This window comes from Oncorhynchus gorbuscha, linkage group LG11 (assembly GCF_021184085.1).
Source record: "Oncorhynchus gorbuscha isolate QuinsamMale2020 ecotype Even-year linkage group LG11, OgorEven_v1.0, whole genome shotgun sequence".
NCBI lineage: Eukaryota > Metazoa > Chordata > Actinopteri > Salmoniformes > Salmonidae > Oncorhynchus > Oncorhynchus gorbuscha.
This window is the reverse complement of record NC_060183.1, coordinates 73,491,084-73,511,542: the sequence shown is the minus strand read 5'-3', so window position 1 is coordinate 73,511,542 and position 20,459 is coordinate 73,491,084. Positions and strand designations below refer to the sequence as shown.

At 43.2% G+C, this 20,459-nt stretch overlaps 2 protein-coding genes across 7 annotated transcripts; one reads left to right on the top strand and one right to left on the bottom strand.

Annotated features, from left to right (window-relative positions):
* The first annotated feature begins 1,514 nt into the window (after nucleotides 1-1,514).
* On the top strand, nucleotides 1,515-6,116 carry ntmt1 (N-terminal Xaa-Pro-Lys N-methyltransferase 1). 5 transcript variants are annotated; one of them, XM_046290440.1, is made up of 5 exons: nucleotides 1,515-1,672; nucleotides 3,536-3,676; nucleotides 4,200-4,363; nucleotides 4,603-4,855; nucleotides 5,112-6,116. In XM_046290440.1, the coding sequence occupies exons 2-5, from the start codon at nucleotides 3,592-3,594 to the stop codon at nucleotides 5,366-5,368; spliced, it is 759 nt and encodes a 252-aa protein (XP_046146396.1). In that variant the 5' UTR covers nucleotides 1,515-1,672; nucleotides 3,536-3,591; the 3' UTR covers nucleotides 5,369-6,116. The 5 variants fall into 5 exon arrangements, with proteins under 5 accessions (XP_046146396.1, XP_046146398.1, XP_046146395.1 ...); XM_046290439.1 differs by having other exon boundaries at nucleotides 1,520-1,662; nucleotides 4,606-4,855; XM_046290438.1 differs by having other exon boundaries at nucleotides 1,523-1,662.
* Nucleotides 6,117-6,430: 314 nt separating this feature from the next.
* Nucleotides 6,431-20,399, bottom strand: ndor1 (NADPH dependent diflavin oxidoreductase 1). Of its 2 annotated transcripts, none has more exons than XM_046290436.1 (15): nucleotides 20,250-20,399; nucleotides 18,853-18,992; nucleotides 16,781-16,858; nucleotides 16,513-16,610; nucleotides 16,090-16,188; nucleotides 15,789-15,890; nucleotides 15,472-15,675; nucleotides 15,144-15,271; nucleotides 14,822-15,039; nucleotides 14,504-14,611; nucleotides 14,163-14,277; nucleotides 13,792-13,938; nucleotides 7,200-7,318; nucleotides 6,979-7,073; nucleotides 6,431-6,761 (listed from the first exon to the last, which is right to left on the bottom strand). In XM_046290436.1, exons 2-15 carry the CDS (start codon nucleotides 18,985-18,987, stop codon nucleotides 6,617-6,619), a joined length of 1,791 nt encoding a protein of 596 aa, XP_046146392.1. In that variant the 5' UTR covers nucleotides 18,988-18,992; nucleotides 20,250-20,399; the 3' UTR covers nucleotides 6,431-6,616. The 2 variants fall into 2 exon arrangements, with proteins under 2 accessions (XP_046146392.1, XP_046146393.1); XM_046290437.1 differs by having other exon boundaries at nucleotides 20,323-20,359.
* Nucleotides 20,400-20,459: the final 60 nt, after the last annotated feature.

Genomic DNA, 20,459 nt, shown 5'->3' with positions numbered 1-20,459 from the left:
GCATGTTGATCTGCCCAGATCTAAATCTTTGTCACACAACTTCAATAAGTCACATAATTTCAATTTAATTCAGGACGTACAGTACAGAAATATACTAGCATCCACCTATAAAACAATCAAGTCGAAGACAGACACGGCGAGACAACAGGAGACACAGAAGGACACAAGAAAGGACAATTATTTGAAGAGGAAGTCTGTCGAGAGAGCAAACGGAGAGATGGTGGAGGTAGAGAAAAGCATGGAGAGATGAAGGTAGGGAAGGGATTCTCAGGCTGGCGTTGCTGACTAAGGACTATCTGATAAAAGTGTTGATTTCCTCTCCATTTCACTGCTGCTGCTTTGTAATTCTAATGAGCAGGGAGAGTGTCAGGCAGAGACAGAGAGAGCAGATCAGATTAGATATCGACTGACTTGGGGCTGTCCAACTTCCTGACAGGCAAGCATTGCACTGAGTCATCAGTGAGCACCGCCAACAGCTGGTGAAGAGGACAGAGAGAGAGAGAGAGGCAGAAACAGAGAGAAGCAGAAAGAGAGATAGATGGATTGATGAACAGATGTACGACAGACCATGTATACACCCTGCACACCCATTGACAAATACACAAAACAAAAGCAAAGTCTTCTTCTCATGCTTAGTTGATTTCAAAAAGGTTTTGACTCAATTTGGCACCACAGTCTGCTATAGAAATGTATGGAAAGGGGTGTTGGGGGGAAAACATATGACATTACAAAATCAATGTTCACAAACAACAAGTGTGCTGTTAAAATAGGCAATAAACACAGATTTCATGCCAATAAAGCCCCTTTGAATTTAAATTCAATTGAGAAAGGCAGGGGGAGTGACAGAGTGAGGAGAGTGAGAGACCAAAACAGAGGAAATTCAGAGAGAAAGGGATAGAAAGAGAAAGAAAGCGAATTGCTTATTTCACTTGCTTGAGCAATGTAAACATTTCCCATGCCAATAAAGCCCTTTGAATTGAATTGAGAGGCAGAAAAAGAAAGCAAGTGAGAGAGAGAGAGAGAGAGAGAGAGAAAGAGCGAAAGAGCAAGATCAAGAGAGCAAGAGAGAAAGTGAGCGAGAGAGAGAGAAACCAAGAGAGAGAAAGAGGGGGGGGGGTGTGGCTGATATAAAGTGGAGAGGGGTGGTGGAGAGCATAGACAACAGTGAAATGGACCAGAGGGAATGGGTGGAGAAAAGGGTGAGAATAGCGGGAGACAGAAAGAGAAAGAGGTAGGTGGAATAGAAGCAGAAGAGAAGTAAACAGTTATAGTAGAAAGAAGATATGGAGGCAATGACTGATAGATGGAGAGATGACCATATGAGAGGGTAATGGGGGGACTAGGGAGAGAAGGGTAAGGCAAGACAGGCCAGACAAACCCAACTTCTTCACGACACAACCAAATTCTCATGAATTTTGATCTCTGCTGATGCACACACATACTGTAGCCCAACACATAGCCTATCTGTAATTCCGCGATAAACCACTGAGTGGAGACAGTGAACTATCTCATGCCACAAAGCGCAAACCAAATAAGGAAATTACGTGGACTGCAAGGCGTTTGGCAGTGTGGTGTACAGGGATGCTTTCTGCAAGCAGAAAAAAGCACGTTGGCACTTGATTTGTGACATGATCGAGGTGTTTGGTGATTTAGGACTAAGACGTACGTGAAGGTAAATTGCCGCATCCCAGTTTGTAAAGATTAGCTTTGATTGAGGTCAAATGTTGGGCGCATTCAACTTCACAGCCTTGTCAACGCACTGATTCAACATGCTACCTACCGGTAGCTAGCTACTTTATCATTGATGGCTAAGTCAGTGGTTATCAGTCCTTGACAACAGTCTGCTTCCAAAAATAGATCCTTAAAGTAAAGTGCCTTGCTGTCATAACCACTTTGCTTGCTAACCTCCCAGATAGCCAAACTAGAAAACCATTGGCATTGCACTTCAACAAACAAGCTAGCTACCAACTAGCTAACATGGCAGTTTCTGGCTACCTGACCCCCATGTTCATTGTCAACGTGCACATTGGTTACTAGTTAGATTTGTTTTCAACCAGTAAGCTTTCTTCAATATGTGTGCATGTCACTAGTCGTGTCTGCCTTGTACATTTTGTTACGGTTGGTTTGATCATAGACCCTGATCTGCGGAGGGTCGCCCTCCCAGTTAGACCAGCGAGCTACACTACTTGGCAAAAAGTATGTGGACACCCCTTCAAATGAGTGGATATATCAGACACACCTGTTGCTAAAGTGTATAAAATCGAGCACACCACCATTAATCTCCATAGACAAACATTGGCAGTAGAATTGCCCGACTTTCAACATGGCACCGTCATAGGATCCCACCTTTCCAACAAGTCAGTCAGTTCGTCAAATTCCTGAGCTGCCTGGTCAACTGCAAGTGCTGTTATTGTGAAGTGGAAACGTCTAGGATAGGGCTGCCAAACCCTCTTCCTGGAGATCTACGGTCCTGTGGGATTTCAGTTCAACCGTAATTTAACACACCTGATTCTACTAATTAGTTGATCATCAAGACCTTAACTAACTGAATCAGATATGCTAAATTAGGGTTGGACTGAAAACAACAGGACAGTAGATCTCCAGGAAGAGGGTTGGGCAGTCATGGTCTAGGAGCACAATAACTGTTTGTCAGAATCTGGGTTTCCATGGCCGAGCAGCCTCACACAAGCCTAAGATCACTATGCACAATGTCAAGCATTTGCTGGAGGGGTGTAGCTCGCTGCCATTGGACTCTGAAGCAGTGGAAACGTGTTCTCTGGAGTGATGAATCATGCTTCACCATCTGGCAGTCCGACAGATGAATCTGTCTTTGACTAATGCCAGGAGAACGCTACCTGCCATAATGCATAGTGCCAACTGTAAAGCTTGGTGGAGGAGTAATAATGGTCTGGGGATGTTTTTCATGGTTTGGGCTAGGCCCCTTTGTTCCAGTGAAGGGAATTCTTAACGCTATTGCATACTATGACATTCTAGACTATTCTGTGCTTCCAACTTTGTGGTAACAGTTTGGGGAAGGTCCTTTCCAGTTTCAGCACGACAATGATTTGTGCACAAAGTACTGACCTCAACCCCATCGAACACCTTTGGGATGAATTGGAATGCTGATTGCAAGCCAGGCCTAATTGCCCAACATCAGTGCCCGACCGCACTAATACTGTTGTGCATGAATGGAAGTCCCTACAGCAATGTTCCAACATCTAGTGGAAAGCCTTCCCAGAAGAGGGGGAGCTGTTATAGCAGCAAAGGGGGACCAACACCATATTGATGCCCATGATTTTGTAATGAGATGTTTGATGAGCAGGTGTCCATATACTTTTGGCTATGTAGTGTACTTGGTTAATTCTCTGCCATGCCCCACAATAACCCTGGTCACAAGATGAGTGCTGAACTGGGGCCAAGTTGGGCCACATTTGGCTACTCTCTGTGTGTGTGTGTGTGACAGGTGAGGATAAATGCAGACCTCTCACGTCATCACTAGGACTTGGGAGTAAGGTTAAACGTGTCTGTCTCCTAGGGTTTCTCGGGGACACATGCTGGAGAGAATACACGACGTCAGCTAATCATACCATCATGAATAACATGAAGTCGGCATCTCGGAGAGGAGTGAAGAAGCCTGGGAGGGGAGTAGGCACTGCTTCAACCAACGTAACACAAGGTGCAGGCCCTACTAAGGCAAAAAATCTGATGGTCAGGTAGCCAGAAACTTACTAACTAGAAGTCAACCTAGATGTGGCATGTTCCCTGCATTGCTCGCAATAAGGAGAGAGAACTAAATAACCTTCTCCAAAGTCATGGGTCAGACCTACTAGTTGCTTTGTTATTCTTTCACTCTGTGTGACTTTAGCTTTAGTCATAATAATCAACTTTATAATGAAGGCCCGAGGGGGTGTGGTATATGGCCTATATACCTCTACTAAGTGTTGTTCTTATGCACAACGCAACATGGGAGTGCCTGGATACAGCCCTTAGCCGTGGTATATTGGCAATATACCAGAAACACCAGAGGTGCCTGCCTTATTGGTATTATAAACTGTTTACCAATGTAAAAATGTTTTTTTCATACCCGTGGTATACGGTCTGATATACCACGGCCTTCACCATTCAGGGCTCGAACCACTCAGTTTATAATGATGCATATGTGGGCAATCCTACTTACCTCAGCCCCTTGGGTTCTTCAGATAGGATGGGTGACGGTGTGCAGAATGAGACCGTTTTCTACTCCAAGGCTGAAAACTACTGGAGAGAAGTGGCGCCCACCGTGGATGGCATGCTAGGAGGCTACGGCAAGATCTCTAACATTGACATTGACGGCTCCAAGAAGTTCCTGCAGAAATTCCTTGGCGTAAGAACCAGTTTCCAAACTTGTCTGTAGAAACACACTTAAAGCGCATCATGTTAGGTTATTTATTTGCATGCATACTTTGTTTGCACACATAACGAAACCTAATGGGGGGGACATGGCTTAAAACATTTCAGGAAAATGATGGGCCAAGTATAGAGCATTGGCATACTTCTTCTGCAGTTATCTGGTGCTGACATGTCAAGAAACCCACTCTAACCTCTCTCTCTTGGCACTAAAAGCAGGGTGAAGGGAAGACCGGCAATGGCTGCGCCCTGGACTGCGGCGCCGGAATAGGGCGCATCACCAAGCGACTGCTGCTGCCCCTCTTCAACACTGTGGACTTGGTGGACGTGACTCAGGAGTTCCTGGACCAGGCTAAGGTCTACCTGGGCGATGACAGCAAACGGGTGGAGAACTACTTCTGCCTCGGCCTGCAGGACTTTATCCCACAGGACAGACGCTACGACGTCATCTGGATCCAGTGGGTCATTGGTGAGTCCTCTCAACTCACAATTCTAAAAGAAAATTGGGGTTAACTGACCCGTTTGCTAAGACAGCTCTATGTTTAACTTGCTTAATTCTCAGACTTGATCATTTTTTATTTTGATTAGCTTTGTAATACAGTATGTTCTGTATTTATTTTACTCAGGCATATTGCAATTCAGCTGCAAATGTGTACAACATTATGCAATAAAACCAGACTGTTAAGCTAGAGCTAGCCGCCCTTCCCTCCTTCCCCTCACCTCAGGCCACCTGACTGACGACCACCTGGTGGAGTTCCTGCACCGTTGTCGCGGCGGCCTCCGCCCTGAGGGAATAATTGTCATCAAGGACAACGTGGCCTATGAGGGCGTGATCCCCGACGATGTCGACAGCAGCGTGTGCCGGGAACTGGCTCTGGTGAAGAGCCTGGTGACCCGGGCAGGCCTCACTATCGTCTGTGAAGAGCAACAGATGAACTTTCCTGACGAGATCTACCAGGTCCACCAGCTGGCCCTCCGATAGGGACAGAGATGTACGGGTGTGGAGGATGGGTGCCAATGCCAAAATGCTGCTGCCCATGCTCAAGCCATGGGACTTTCATGACAAGCCTCCTGTCCACTGAAAGTTGGACAGTCCAGCTTAGTGTGTAGGCGTGTTTGTCTAATGGCGTATATATGACCCACTCTGTGTGAATACATCAGGTAGAGGTTTTATCGTCAGTGTAATTTACTAAAGGATAATTGTGACTGATTCTGGGATCACCCTTAGGAATTATGGATGTACTGTATGGGGGCAGATCAGGTAAGGCTCAGAAATGCAAATGCCACTGAGTCAATTCTTTACTGGAGGACATGAGTTACAGCACTTGAGTTCACATAGGACAGGGATGAGCAATTCTTTTCAGGGCTATGTTCCATAGGGCACACAGTTTTGCAATGGAAACTACACAAAAACATATTTGGTCAAGTTCACGTACCTTATTGTAAATGACCCAGGTTCTCACTTTTGCCTAACGCACAATTCATTCATGTCACTGAATGCTCAGTGTATCTGGTCACATCTGTTTTCCCAAGTCGGAATTAGATCGAGCAACAAATCAGGAACAAAGTATCCCATCACTGGCCCTCCACATTACCCGTTTGTCATTTATTCACAGTACCAAGAATACATAGATTGGCTGTTTGTAAGATGTGGCAAATACTGATGAAATTTAAGTACTGTATGTTTCCCATGAGTGTTCAAATGTCAAATTAAACAACTTTTCAGGAAATCTCATTGTTTTGTGGTTTAGGTTACTGGTTGTGGGGGTGTGATGAATCTTTGGTCTAGTAGTTTCTATAACAAAGGTATGTTTTGATACCTTTATTTACATCAAGTTCGATAATGGTCAGATCAATCTCAATTTGTCCACTAAAGGGACCCTATATTTGGGACAATTCAAATGTTAGGACCTTCAGTGTTAACTGAAACTTTTTTTTTTGCATTATTTATTAGCTGCAATTGTACAGATAGTATGTACATGTCGTATTGTTTTTCATTAAGTGCATGGCAGTCAAAGTAAGGAATGTCAGACTTAGTCAAATACACTTTGGAAACATTTAATAGCGCTATGCAGTGTTGCTTGTAATAGTGCAGTAGTATAATATCTAGTAATATTTGACACCTATTTTCTTTGATTTTGAATTCCACTGATTGTCAAATGAAAGCACTTGGAGCAGTATACTGATAAAGCTTGCTGCGTTTGAATAGCACCACTCTGTAGCCATGTGATCAGGACCAAGTCTCGCTCTGGAATCGGCCTGCCCTCTCCATGGCGACCAGCATCTCGTCCGCCTCGGCAGAGGACACGCCCCCTTGGCTCTGAAAGCCCTCCTTCAGGGCGTCACACACTGCCGTCGGCATCTGTTTGGCGTTGCTGGATACGGATGATAGAAGATATGCATCAGTAAAGACCTAATCTGGGGTTGTGCTCATTAGGGCACACCATGCACATTCTGATTGGTAAAACATTCGGCTCTGTATTTCATTCCATTTTGTGTCTACTGAACACGACCAGGGTAAGATGCCCACACATTTACCAAGCACCATTTTATCAATGTAGCACACTTTTCAGCACGTTAAAGTACACTCACCCTGCAATGTAAAAGTAGCCGTTCTTTTTGGCGATCAGGTCCCATAGCAGCTCAGCTTGCTCCTGCACACGCTGTTGCACATAAATCTTGTCTTCCTGCAAAAATCACACAGAAACATCCATTAGAGTGAAGTGTGTGTGTGTGTGTGTGTGTGTGTGTGTGTGTGTGTGTGTGTGTGTGTGTGTGTGTGTGTGTGTGTGTGTGTAGCCTGGTCTACCTACCTGGTCCCTGGAGAAAGCTGTGAAGAGTGTCAGCTGCCCTGCTTTCTCCATCTCCTCCCATTCTGAGCTGCAGTAGAAATCCTTAGACTGGGACCGGCAGCCAAAATACAGCACATTGGCTGATATACAAGAGGAGAAACAGGATTCAATTTACTAACCGGTATATGAACAGAAGGGAACAAGTATAGCAACAAAGGTACACATGTCTGTTACTAGGTAGAACACACATTGACTGACTCATACAGGAAATGATAGAGGAGTGGGGAGAAAGCTATGACTAAATCATTGACAAGGCCATCGATGACATGACACCATTCACTCCTATGTGAAGAGTCAACAGCACATTTGAAGCCCAGGAAGTCTGTTTTTAGCTTGCCAAGACTGCATCTCATGGAGACAACATGTGTAGTTAGAGCTACTCCAGGAAGTGACATTGCAGGATCAAGGTGCTGCCCCCTCGCATTGAGGATAAAAAATAAACTGAATGGAGCTAACCACAAACAAAATCCTAGAGGAAAACCTTGTTCAGTCTGCTTTCCACCAGACACTGGGAGATGAATCCACATTTCAGCGGGACAATAACCTATAACACAAGGGCAAATCTACACGAGTTGCTTGCAAAGAAGACCGTGAATGTTCCTGAGTTACCGTTTTGACTTAAATCTATGGCAATAACTGAAAATGGTTGTCAAGCAATGATCAACAAACAATTTGGCAGAGCTTGAAGAAATTTGAAAATAATAAATGGGTAAATGTTACACAATCCAGGTGTGGAAAGATCTTAGAGACTTTCCCAGAAACACTCACAGATGTAATTGCTGCCAAAGGTGCTTCTACAAAGTATTGACTCTGGTGTGAATACTTATGCAAATGAGATTTCTGTATTTCATTTAATATATTTGCAAAGAATCCTAAAATATATATTTTTACTTTGCCATTATGGAGTGTATTGTGTGTAGATGGGTAAGGATTTTTTTTTTTTAAATACATTTTGAATTCAGGCTATAACAAAATGTGGAATATGTCAAGGTGTATGAATACTTTCTTAAGGCACTGTAAATTATCCTTAACTTCTCTGTGCGATTTTGAAATAAAAAAAATAGGTTGAAGGACATACACTACCATTCAAAGTTTGGGGTCATTTCGAAATGTCCTTGTTTTGGAAAGAAAAGCTCATTTTTGGTCCATTAAAATAACACGAAATTGATCAGAAATACAGTGTAGACATTGTTAATGTTGTAAATGACTATTGTAGCTGGAAACGGACGATTTTCAATGGAATATCTACATAGGTGTTAATAGGCCCATTATCAGCAACCATCACTCCTGTGTTCCAATGGCACGTTGTGCTAGCTCATCCATGTTTTTCATTTTAAAAAGGCTAATTGATCATTAGAAAACCCTTTAGAAAGTATTTTAGCACAGCTGAAATTAGCCTTTTAAAATTATAAACTTGGATGAACTAACACAACGTGCCATTGAAACACAGGAGTGTTGGTTGCTGATAATGGACCTCTTAACGCCTATGTAGATATTCCTTTTTTTTTTTTATCAGCCGTTTCCAGCTACAATAGTCGTTTACAACATGAACAATGTCTACACTGTATTTCTGATCAATTTGATGCTATTTTAATGGACCAAAAACAAGGACATTTTTAAGTGACCCCAAACCTTTGAACGGTAGTGTACATCTAGTGTATTAGAAGTAACTATTGATACCATGATCGTCTGCGAAACATTTATTTTTTAAATCTATACAAAGATTGGAAAAATGGCAATATTCATTGGGATTCACTATAATGGGGGATCCTGTTTTCTGCTAACAATGCCTGCAGTACCGCAGTCTGCCTTGAACTACCGTGGATTCAAATGTGTATTTTTTATTTATTTAATTATTCAAGTCAATGAAGAATAAATTCTTATTTACAATGACGGCCTACAAAAGGCAAAATGCATCCTGCGGGGACGGGGGCTGGGATTAAAAATAATAATATAGGACAAAACATCACAAGAGACACCACAACACTACAGAAAGAGAAACCTAAGACAACAACACAGCATGGTAGCAACACAACATGACAACAGCAGCACAAAACATCACAAGAGATACCACAACACTATAGAAAGAGAAACCTAAGACAACAACACAGCATGGTAGCAACACAACATGGCGACAGCAGCACAAAACATCACAAGAGACACCACAACACTACAGAAAGAGAAACCTAAGACAACAACACAGCATGGTAGCAACACAACATGGCGACAGCAGCACAAAACATCACAAGAGATACCACAACACTACAGAAAGAGAAACCTAAGACAACAACACAGCATGGTAGCAACACAACATGGCGACAGCAGCACAAAACATCACAAGAGACACCACAACACTACAGAAAGAGAAACCTAAGACAACAACACAGCATGGTAGCAACACAACATGGCGACAGCAGCACAAAACATCACAAGAGATACCACAACACTACAGAAAGAGAAACCTAAGACAACAACACAGCATGGTAGCAACACAACATGGCGACAGCAGCACAAAACATCACAAGAGACACCACAACACTACAGAAAGAGAAACCTAAGACAACAACACAGCATGGTAGCAACACAACATGGCGGCAGCAGCACAACACATGGTACAAACATTATCAAAGGCAAGAAGGTTGAGACAACAATACATCATACGAAGCAGCCACAACTGCCAGTAAGACTGTCCATGATTGAATGAAGAGATAAACTGTCCAGTTTGAGTATTTTTTATGCAGCTCGTTCCAGTCGCTGAGAGAGGGGGCAGTTCTTCTCCCCTACTAGAAAGGATTGGTTCGGAATTGGGGCCATATTTAATTCAGTAAATGTACAGTGTTGTGATAGAGGAGTAATGTTAATTTCATTAATAACAAAAAACATTTCGCCAACCACCTATTTTTCCTGACAAACTAATGAACATATCGAGATGCCCTGAAAAAAACGATAACCATTAAATAACTTAATTTAAATCGACAAACAAATGTAACGAGACGAGAATTCTACGAGACTAATGGACAGTGAATGTGACGTGAACCTTTTCACCAATGTTGTCCAATCAACATGGATGAAAAGGTATACCGGTATAATGCAATCCTCCCAGTAACCATGTTTTTATGGGATTAAAAAAATGTATCTGTGCTGGAAGTTTCCGTACAATTTTATAAATGCAGACAGATAATTTGTTCGTTAACAAGGGGGGAATTTTTTTGTGTTGGTAAAATGTATTATGCGAGAAATGGCAGTGGAAATGCCTTTAAGCAAAAATATTGAAATAATAACCATCATATCGAAGTAAACTTGGACTCAGGAAATGTTGTGTGGTCCTCTCACTACGACTCATCTGGAAAACATGCATGTTATTAGGCTACACATTCAATAAATTAGCTTTACAGGTTATTCAAATTATACAGTGATCTTGATGCTCCTTTCAAATAAATATATATTTTTTACATTTAAGTCATTTAGCAGACGTTCTTATCAAGAGCGATTTACAGGGGCAATTAGGGTTAAGTGCCTTGCTCAAGGGCACAGACACATTTTTACACCTAGTCAGTGCAGAGATTTAAATCCAGTTTCCTTTCAGTTAGTGGCCCCAAACGCTCTTAGCCGCTATGTTATCTTCCGCCCTATATATCGAGGGTCTTATTCTGGTGACAAGATGATCGATGCTTGACTGCCGTTTAACAAATAAACATATTCTCGCTATTATCTATAATAATCTCATCATGTTGACTAGCCAACCCGAACTGTATCCCGAACTGTATCTGCAAGCTGTTGGCTAGCCTCTAGTAACTACCCATCCCGCATGAGGGAGGGTAATCATCGACTGACACTAATTAGCATAATGCAACGGACATAAATATTCCTAGAAAATATTCCTATTCATGAAAATCACAAGTAAACACATTGAGACACAGCTTAGCCTTTGGTTAATCACCCTGTCATCTCAGATTTTCAAAATATGTTTTACAGCCAAAGCTAGACAAGCATTTGTGTAAGTTTTTCGATAGCCTAGCATAGCATTTTGTCCAGCTAGCAGCAGGTAACTTGGTCACGGAAATCAGAAAAGCAATCAAATTAAATCGTTTACCTTTGATGAGCTTCGGATGTTTTCACTCACGAGACAGTTTGTTCTTCACGTTTGGCTAAGAAATCGCCCGGAAATTGCAGTCACGAAAATGCCGAAAAATATGACAAATTAGCTCCATAATATCGACAGAAACATGGCAAACGTTGTTTATAATCAATCCGCAAGGTGTTTTTCAAATATCTATTCGATAATATATCCACCGGGACAATTGGTTTTTCAGTAGGACGGATTGGAATAATGGCTACCTCTGTATTTTACACGGGAATCACTCTGGGAGCCATCAGTTGACCAGTTGCGCAATGTAGCCACTTACGGGTATTCTTCAACATAAATGAGTAAAATTACGTCACAATGCTGTAGACACCTTGGGGAATACAGAGAAAAAGTAATCTGGTTGATAGCCCATTCACTGCTCAATGGGGATGCATTGGAACACAGAGCTTTCAAAACATGAGGCCTGCAACATCAGTTCTGTTATACTCACAGACAATATTTTTACCGTTTTGGAAACTTTAGAGTGTTTTCTATCCTAAGCTGTCAATTATATGCATATTCTAGCATCTTGTCCTGACAAAATATCACGTTTACTACGGGAACGTTATTTTTCCAAAAATGAAAATACTGCGATGCAAATACATTGAACTTTAGATTTTTATTCGTTATATGAAAAAGTACATTTTGTGTGCACTACGTATGTTTGGTGGAAACACCACTGGTGGGAAAATATGCATATTTTCGTTATGCAGATTTCTTAATATTCACATGAAACCTAGCTATTGGCTTATTGAGCTGATATGCCCGATCTCCCACACAACTCCCATGAGGTCACTTCAGTCACTCATCAATCTTTTGACCTGATGCGCAGGCAGCCAGGACACTCCATTGTAACAAACCTCAACTAGAAAAAATCCTTACTCTCTCTTACTTTCATGTAGCCTATTACCATGTGCACTGTTATTCATCAGTGTTTCCGTTCTTGCGGTCCACTACTGCGAGTGCAGTTGCTTTTTTCCGATTGGAAATACTCATGCTATTTGCTGAATATTTGACATACAATAATACTTCTGGCATTGTTAGAAAGCTCAGATTCTCCCCCTTTGTCACTTATGTACCCCATCACAAGGCTAGGATGGGGAGCAAATCAGAGCTGTAGGCCTAAATTGTTTAACCTGTAGCCAAGGCTTTGAAATCTTTGGTTTGAAGAAATCAACTGTGGGAGCAATTATTAGGAAATGGAAGACATACATACTGATAATCTCCCTCAATCTGGGGCTCCACGCAAGATCTCACCCCGTGGGGTCAAAATGATTACAAGAACGGTAAGCAACAAATCCCAGAACCACACGGGGGGACCTAGTGAACGATCTGCAGAGAGCTGGGACCAAAGTAACAAAGCTTACCATCAGTAACACACTATGCCGCCAGGGACTCAAATCCTGCAGTGCCAAACATGTCCCCCTGCTTAAGCCAGTACATGTCCAGGCCCGTCTGAAGTTTGCTAGAGAGCATTTGGATGATCCAGAAGAAGATTGGGAGAATGTCATATGGTCAGATGAAACCAAAATAGAACTTTTTGGTAAAAACTCAATTCGTCGTGTTTGGAGGACAAAGAATGGTGAGTTGCATCCAAAGAACACCATACCTACTGTGAAGCATGGGGGTGGAAACATCATGCTTTGGGGCTGTTTTTCTGCAAAGGGACCAGGACGACTGATCCGTGTAAAGGAAAGAATGAATGGGGCCATGTATCGTGAGATTTTGAGTGAAAACCTCCTTCCATCAGCAAGGGCATTGAAGATGAAACATGGCTGGATCTTTCAGCATGACAATGATCCCAAACACACCGCCCGGGTAACGAAGGAGTGGCTTCATAAGAAGCATTTCAAGGTCCTGGAGTGGCCTAGCCAGTCTCCAGATCTCAACCCCATAGAAAATCTTTGGAGGGAGTTGAAAGTACGTGTTGCCCAGCAACAGCCCCAAAACATCACTGCTCTAGTTATTGACCAAATACTTATTTTCCACCATAATTTGCAAATAAAGTCATTAATAATTTTCTGGATTTTTTTTCTCATTTTGTCTGTCATAGTTGAAGTGTACCTATGATGAAAATTACAGGCCTCTCATCTTTTTAAGTGGGAGAACTTGCACAATTGGTGGCTGACTAAATACTTTTTTGCCCCATTGTATATGGTAAATCATGGCTTGCATTGGTTACAATCTGCCACAATAGCTATGTGCCAGCTATATGAAGGAAAGTAGGCCTAGTTGGACAAGGCTATCTTAATGTGCACATCATGGAAGTTACCAGTAAAAATGTGACTAAAAGTAGACTGAAATCTTCCAGAGTTTTAGTCGACTGATAATAACTAAAACTAAGGATGAAATAACTAAGACTAAATCTAAAATAACACGGTACAGGAGTGGTGAGTGGAGGGTAAAGCCAATCCAAGGGTAACTCACCAGTCTTGCCCTGGGCTATCCTCTCCTGCAGAGCAGACCTGAAAGGAGCCACTCCCGTTCCAGGCCCAACCATGATCACAGGGGAGTAGGGGTCCTTAGGGAACTTCATACTCCCCTTCTTCACCCACAAAGGCACATAAACATCCCCTGCAAAGTGGAAGAGTCAACAAATTGACTGATATGACAGCTGATATAGCTACTGTGTTAATACCATTTCTTCTATTTGATATCAATTCAAATTCAATTTACAAGAGTTTATTTACCCAAAATGTGCTTGGCAAACACTGAACGCTCAGTAGCTACTAGCTACCTGCATACTGCATTAGAGTGCCACCATTGCTAAAACCATGTAGTAGACAGTGCTAACAGACCTTGTGTGGGGTCCAGTGAGGCTAGCCAGGAGGAACACAGGCCCTTGCGTGGCAGGTGCATCTTGGTTTTGTATTGCACCACAGCTAGCAGTATCTGGATCCTGTTGGGATGTGCCTGTGTGGAGAGAAGACGGAATTGTCCAAGGGCCAGTGTAGGTGCAGGATTTTGCTCCAGCCAAACCATTAACAGTTATTTTAACTAACAAAGTCTTGGTTGAAGACAATTAGTTGAATCCGGTGCATTAGTGCTTTGGCTGGAATAAAAGCCTGCACCCACAGCAGCCCTTGGGGAACATCATTGCCCAACCCTGACATGGGGCCTTTCAGTGCTGTAACCTCACCAGCAGGGAGGAGGCAATGGAGAAGGAGCGAGGCTGAATCTCAGGGAACAGGTCCAGTAGGTAGTCTACACTCAGCTCTGCTGTCGTGTGGGGGAAGTCGGTCAACACCTGAGGACCATGCACGCACACACACACGACCCCACAAACACACACAGGGAGTGGGAATCTGGACGCAGCCCTGTCGTATTGACCTTTGACCTGGCTCACCAAATATATTGAACATAATATTGATTATTGTTTTAAGAAGTGGGATCAACTGAACTTCCATCCTGTGCCCCCAAGTGGCAGCATAATCACATCATTACAGGTCCCTCTAACCTCCAAGGCGGTGCGTCGCGGCCTGTTGCAGTAGGCATGCAGCTCGTCCTGGCCCTGGGCAGAGTTAAACTCAGACAGCTTCTCCCGCTCCAGCTCATTGGTGGCAAAGGTGGCGAGGAGCTCGAAAAAGGAGCGACGAGGCACTGCCGCTATGTCCAGGAAGCTCTCCACCAGATGCCGAACCGTGCAAGGTTGGGCCAGGCGGGCTGGGACCGAACCTGGGGAGACAGGGTAGAGGGTAAAAGAGGGACATTATGTGGTTGTGGATGTGACCGTCTCTCACATCCACTGATACAGGCAGTCAAATGTGACAAGCACAAACCTGTGTCGCAGTTTGTGGGGCTGAGGGTGAACTGGCGATCAGGGTCCAGTCTCAGGAGCTGACAGAACTGCTCCACGTCCTCAGGGGTGTTACAAGGTCTCATCATCACCACATCCCCAGCAGTGAACCTGCCAATGACACACACACACACTTCAGTCAACCAGTTAAACATTATCATCTAAAGTCAAATCCTTTTTAAGCACAGTTTAACAACCTCCGAGCAAGATGGTTCACCATCACAAAATACATTTTAGACAGTTACATTTCAAGAAATCGGTCAATAAACATGGTAGCAATTTCTTAAGGCTCAGTACATTAGAGCACTCACTCAATATCTGAGCCTGTGATGTCAAACTCAATGTGTCGAACATCCTGGAAGTGGGAGGCGTGCGTAACCCTTCTATTGGATACCACCCTGCCTGGAAAGGTGTGTGTCTGAGAGGGCGAGATCGGCGGCTCTGGCACGCTTCGCCTATCCGCCCTATTCTCAGTGACGTCATCCAGAAATCTGACAACGAACCTCGGAGGGAGTCTGTAAAACGAACAACGGTAAGGGTACAGTTACAGTACATCATGGGAGTTGGGCATATTCAGACGGAATATTAGACACACTGATTTGTCAACAGTCAAGTAAAGTAGACTTACGGTTCATCCACACTGATAAGACTCTGGCCTGCAGGTGTTGGATATAGAGCTTGTGCCCTCTCCCAGAATGACGTGAGCCAGGGGTCAATCACCCCATCTGCGCTGTTGAACACAATGGTTGGACAATCCAAACGGTCAACAAAAGTTACGAGAATTAAGTGATATAATGTACTGACTTTACAGGTTACAATATTGAGCCAACATGGCATTATGAAGAATACAGAGTATATAAAACCAATAGAGGAAAGACTGAACAGGCCAAAGACAGATCCCTGAGGAACCACATGCAACGGTCTCTCACCCCAGGTCGTGCTGGTCATCTGCCAGTCCCACAGGCAGCAGCACACTGGCCCCCAGCTGCATAAGGCGCTTGTGAAGCTTCTTCGCTACAAAGTTGAACCTACAAGTAAAAATCTAACTGTATTATTCAAAGCTAGGGTATGTTATGTTCCAGATAGTGCCTCATACGGGTACCGTTTTCATTTAAATTGAGTCAATGCGGGAAGTGACTTCACGTAGAAGTCCACATAGAAAAACAATGGGGAAGTTTTGATTCATTAATCAAATTTCACTTAATCTCTCTTCCAGTCATTGACATGCGTGCCGTGATCCATGTTTGGGTTGGTAACTCACTACCATCGTAAATAGATTTCAATGATGTGCATGTATAGACAAAGGGATTTCGAATTATTTATGTGGTTGTGTTTTTGACAAAAGCCCTCACTTGGGATAGGAGGAATCACCCAAGCCCAGCACGGCACAGTCTAGGCGACACAGAGATCCAGCGGGGAGAGACTTCCTAAACACGAACCGCCAGAAATTCTGCAAAGGAAGTGAAGAAAAAATTATACATAAAAACGTCCAAGTCACTTTGGATGAAAGTGTCTGCAAAATGCCATATGTTATTAAGTGCAAATTGAGAGAGAAGCATGCAGCAGCACACAGCAGCTTTTACCACAGACACACACAGTTTGGGCACTATTATCTGATACCTTCATGTTGTCTGGTGGATCTCCTTGGCCAGTGGTGGAACACACAAATACAACCAGTGACTCAGAGATGAGGTTAGCCTGTTGAAGAAACACAACCCTCAGATGCATGCCAAATACAACACCCTCTTTAATTGAGCTGAGCTCTAACCTTGTCAACTTAACAAATCCTATTTAAAGCACATAGCTCAGCCTCAGAAATATCATAGCTATATACTGAGAGTACCAAACATTAGGAACACTTTCCTTATATTGAGTTGACTCTGTCAATCACCATATTCTTATCGGCAGACTCAGTAGCCTAGGTTTTTCTAATGACTGCCTTGCCTGGTTCACAAACGACTTTGCAGACAGAGTTCAGTGTGTCAAATCGGAGGGCATGCTGTCCGGTCCTCTGGCAGTCTCTATGGGGGTACCACAGGGTTCAATTCTTACATTTACATTTAAGTCATTTAGCAGACGCTCTTATCCAGAGCGACTTACAAATTGGTGCATTCACCTTATGACATCCAGTGGAACAGCCACTTTACAATAGTGCATCTAAATCTTTTGGGGGGGGGGGGGGGGGTGAGAAGGATTACTTTATCCTATCCTAGGTATTCCTTTAAGAGGTGGGGTTTCAGGTGTCTCCGGAAGGTGGTGATTGACTGTATATATCAATGATGTTGCTCTTGCTGCGGGCGATTCCCTGATCCACCTCTACGCAGACGATACCATTCTGTATACTTCCGGCCAGTCCTTGGACACTGTGCTATCTAACCTCCAAACGAGCTTCAATGCCATACAACACTCCTTCCGTGGCCTCCAACTGCTCTTAAATGCTAGTAAAACCAAATGCATGCTTTTCAACAGTTCGCTGCCTGCACCCGCACGCCCGACTAGCATCACCACCCTGGATGGTTCCGACCTAGAATATGTGGACATCTATAAGTACCTAGGTGTCTGGCTAGACTGTAAACTCTCCTTCCAGACTCATATCAAACATCTCCAATCTAAAATCAAATCTAGAGTCGGCTTTCTATTCCGCAACAAAGCCTCCTTCACTCACGCCGCCAAACTTACGCTAGTAAAAAAAAAAACTGACTATCCTACCGATCCTCGACTTCGGCGATGTCATCTACAAAAATAGCTTCCAATACTCTACTCAGCAAACTGGATGCAGTTTATCACAGTACCATCCGTTTTGTTACTAAAGCACCTTATACCACCCACCACTGCGACCTGTATGCTCTAGTCGGCTGGCCCTCGCTACATATTCGTCGCCAGACCCACTGGCTCCAGGTCATCTACAAGTCCATGCTAGGTAAAGCTCCGCCTTATCTCAGTTTCCTGGTCACGATGGCAACACCCACCCGTAGCACGCGCTCCAGCAGGTGTATCTCACTGATCATCCCTAAAGCCAACACCTCATTTGGCCGCCTTTCGTTCCAGTTCTCTGCTGCCTGTGACTGGAACGAATTGCAAAAATCGCTGAAGTTGGAGACTTTTATTTCCCTCACCAACTTAAAAAATCTGCTATCTGAGCAGCTAACCGATCACTGCAGCTGTACATAGTCTATCGGTAAATAGCCCACCCAATTTGACCTACCTCATCCCCATACTGTTTATATTTATTTACTTTTCTGCTCTTTTGCACACCAATATCTCTACCTGTACACGACCATCTGATCATTTATCACTCGTGTTAATCTGCAAAATTGTAATTATTCGCCTACCTCCTCATGCCTTTTGCACACAATGTATATAGACTCTTTTTTTTCTACTGTGTTATTGACTTGTTAATTGTTTACTCCATGTGTAACTCTGTGTTGTCTGTTCACACTGCTATGCTTCATCTTGGCCAGGTCGCAGTTGCAAATGAGAACTTGTTCTCAACTAGCCTACCTGGTTAAATAAAGGTGAAATAAAAAAATAATAAAAAATAAAAATGTTTTGTATACTCAGTGTATTCAGCTTTAACAAGGCAAGCAGATTCAATGGAGAATACTTATTTTTCATAGTAGTAGTGCTGTATGTTTGAATTATTTTAATTATTTAGGCACTGTGTGGCTCTCTTATCTCACTTGCTAACTGACCACATTGTATCTGTCAAGAGCCTCCGCTTTCACTTGCATTCCCCTCCTTTGCGCCTGACGTCCGATCCGCTCGGCCGTGTCCTGGGCAGTGCCCGTCTGGCTCCCATATAGAATCAACAGCTTTGGGGCTGACATTCTCACTGTGGATAAAGATGGGCACTTAAATTATGATTCTTCCAATATAGCAGGCTGTACACACTAATCCGACATGTTGGACATACTGTAGCAGCAGTGTGTCAAGACACACAGAATAGCTAACCTAAAGAAGCATCCCATTGATGGCCTACACAATGGACACTTGATATGATATTGACATCCTTGAAAATTAGCTAGCTGTCTTTAGTCTGTTTACTCTTTTGGCAATTTACTTAGGTATTGACAAATGCATATGTAAATTGCACCCAAGGTTATCTGTTTACACAGCCTTAGTTACAATCAGACTCGGTGCATGGTTGTCTGCAGAATTAGTTACTGTTGCAAAACTCAGCTGGAGTTTATCAGGACCACCATGTGACTACAGGTAAAGTTTACTACACTACCTCCAGTGCCGTAAAGGGTCTGGACCGAGACTGAGCTACTATAAAGCAGGTTGACGTTTATTGTCATGAATCTTGCCCTGGAGGCAGAACTGAGCGATTTTGGCTAGATGGGCCAGCTGCAAATTCATAAAAATGCATCGGGAAAAAAAATGGTCTTAGGGCTAGGATTGTGGTTAAGGTTAGGTTTAAAATCAGATTTTATGACTAGCTCGTGACCACTCTGCAGAGGGTGGGTATACAAATGTGTATAGCGGCAGAATAAGATACCGGGTATGGAGTGGACTACTTCATTAAGTTTTTCACTCACCACGTTTATACAAAAAAATGTCTGTCCTCACTGGTAGCCTATGGATAAACGTTAAGAATAAGCTACGTGTGAGTTGATGCCTATTCGGCAGCTAATTAGCTAGGTGAATTGATCAGGCTACTTTGTATGCGTTGTTTGTTGACAACCTTGTTATTTACGAAGTTTTTGAAACAGATCCCTGTTGGAACGTTCCACAAATTATACCCACTTCCCTGCAGAGCTTCCTCCAGGTCAAGATTCATGACAATAAATGCCAACCTGCTACTATAAACCCAATGCGAGCAGGGTCGTAGGTCCGACAAAGGGCTGAAAGAGATAGCATAATTATCTGCCATCAATTTCACCTAACTGTTAGTTTCATTTAATTAATTAGCTAACCTCTAGCTCTCGAGAATGGAGCCCAAGATGGCTTACAGTCTATTTGAATGGGCTAGCCTCTCGAGCAGTACCAGTGGCTAGTTAACTAACTAGTGGATACGTGACAGATCCCTCGTTCACGAAATACATCCATAAAAGCCGGATAACAGCCCTGCTCAGTTCAAGATGCTCACCTACGGTAGCTATAACAGATTATCCTAGGGGTCTTTGACAATCTCGAAAGTGAATCTAATAATACTGAAAAACCTTTCTTCGACGAGGACTACATTTCCTCCAGCGTGTTGTTGTGTTTGCGCTTTACGACTGCAGAGCTTGAGTTTTGATTGGTTACTGGGCCGTTTTACGACAGTAAGTTGACTAGTCAGCTGTGGCCATTCTACATG

What these genes read in the sequence shown, in the direction of transcription:
- ntmt1 (XM_046290438.1), top strand. Translation starts at nt 1,629, where the DNA reads ATGATCGAGGTGTTTGGTGATTTAGGACTAAGAC. An exon ending in TGGTGATTTAGGACTAAGAC is followed by an intron (nt 1,663 to 3,535) that starts GTACGTGAAGGT and finishes TCTGTCTCCTAG; the next exon opens with GGTTTCTCGGGGACACATGC. An exon ending in TTCAACCAACGTAACACAAG is followed by an intron (nt 3,677 to 4,199) that starts GTGCAGGCCCTA and finishes TGGGTTCTTCAG; the next exon opens with ATAGGATGGGTGACGGTGTG.
- ndor1 (XM_046290436.1), bottom strand. Translation starts at nt 18,987, where the DNA reads ATGTCAGCCCCAAAGCTGTTGATTCTATATGGGAGCCAGACGGGCACT. An exon ending in CTCTTGACAGATACAATGTG is followed by an intron (nt 16,859 to 18,852) that starts GTCAGTTAGCAA and finishes TTTCTTCAACAG; the next exon opens with GCTAACCTCATCTCTGAGTC. An exon ending in CGCGACGCACCGCCTTGGAG is followed by an intron (nt 14,612 to 14,821) that starts GTTAGAGGGACC and finishes CATGGTCCTCAG; the next exon opens with GTGTTGACCGACTTCCCCCA.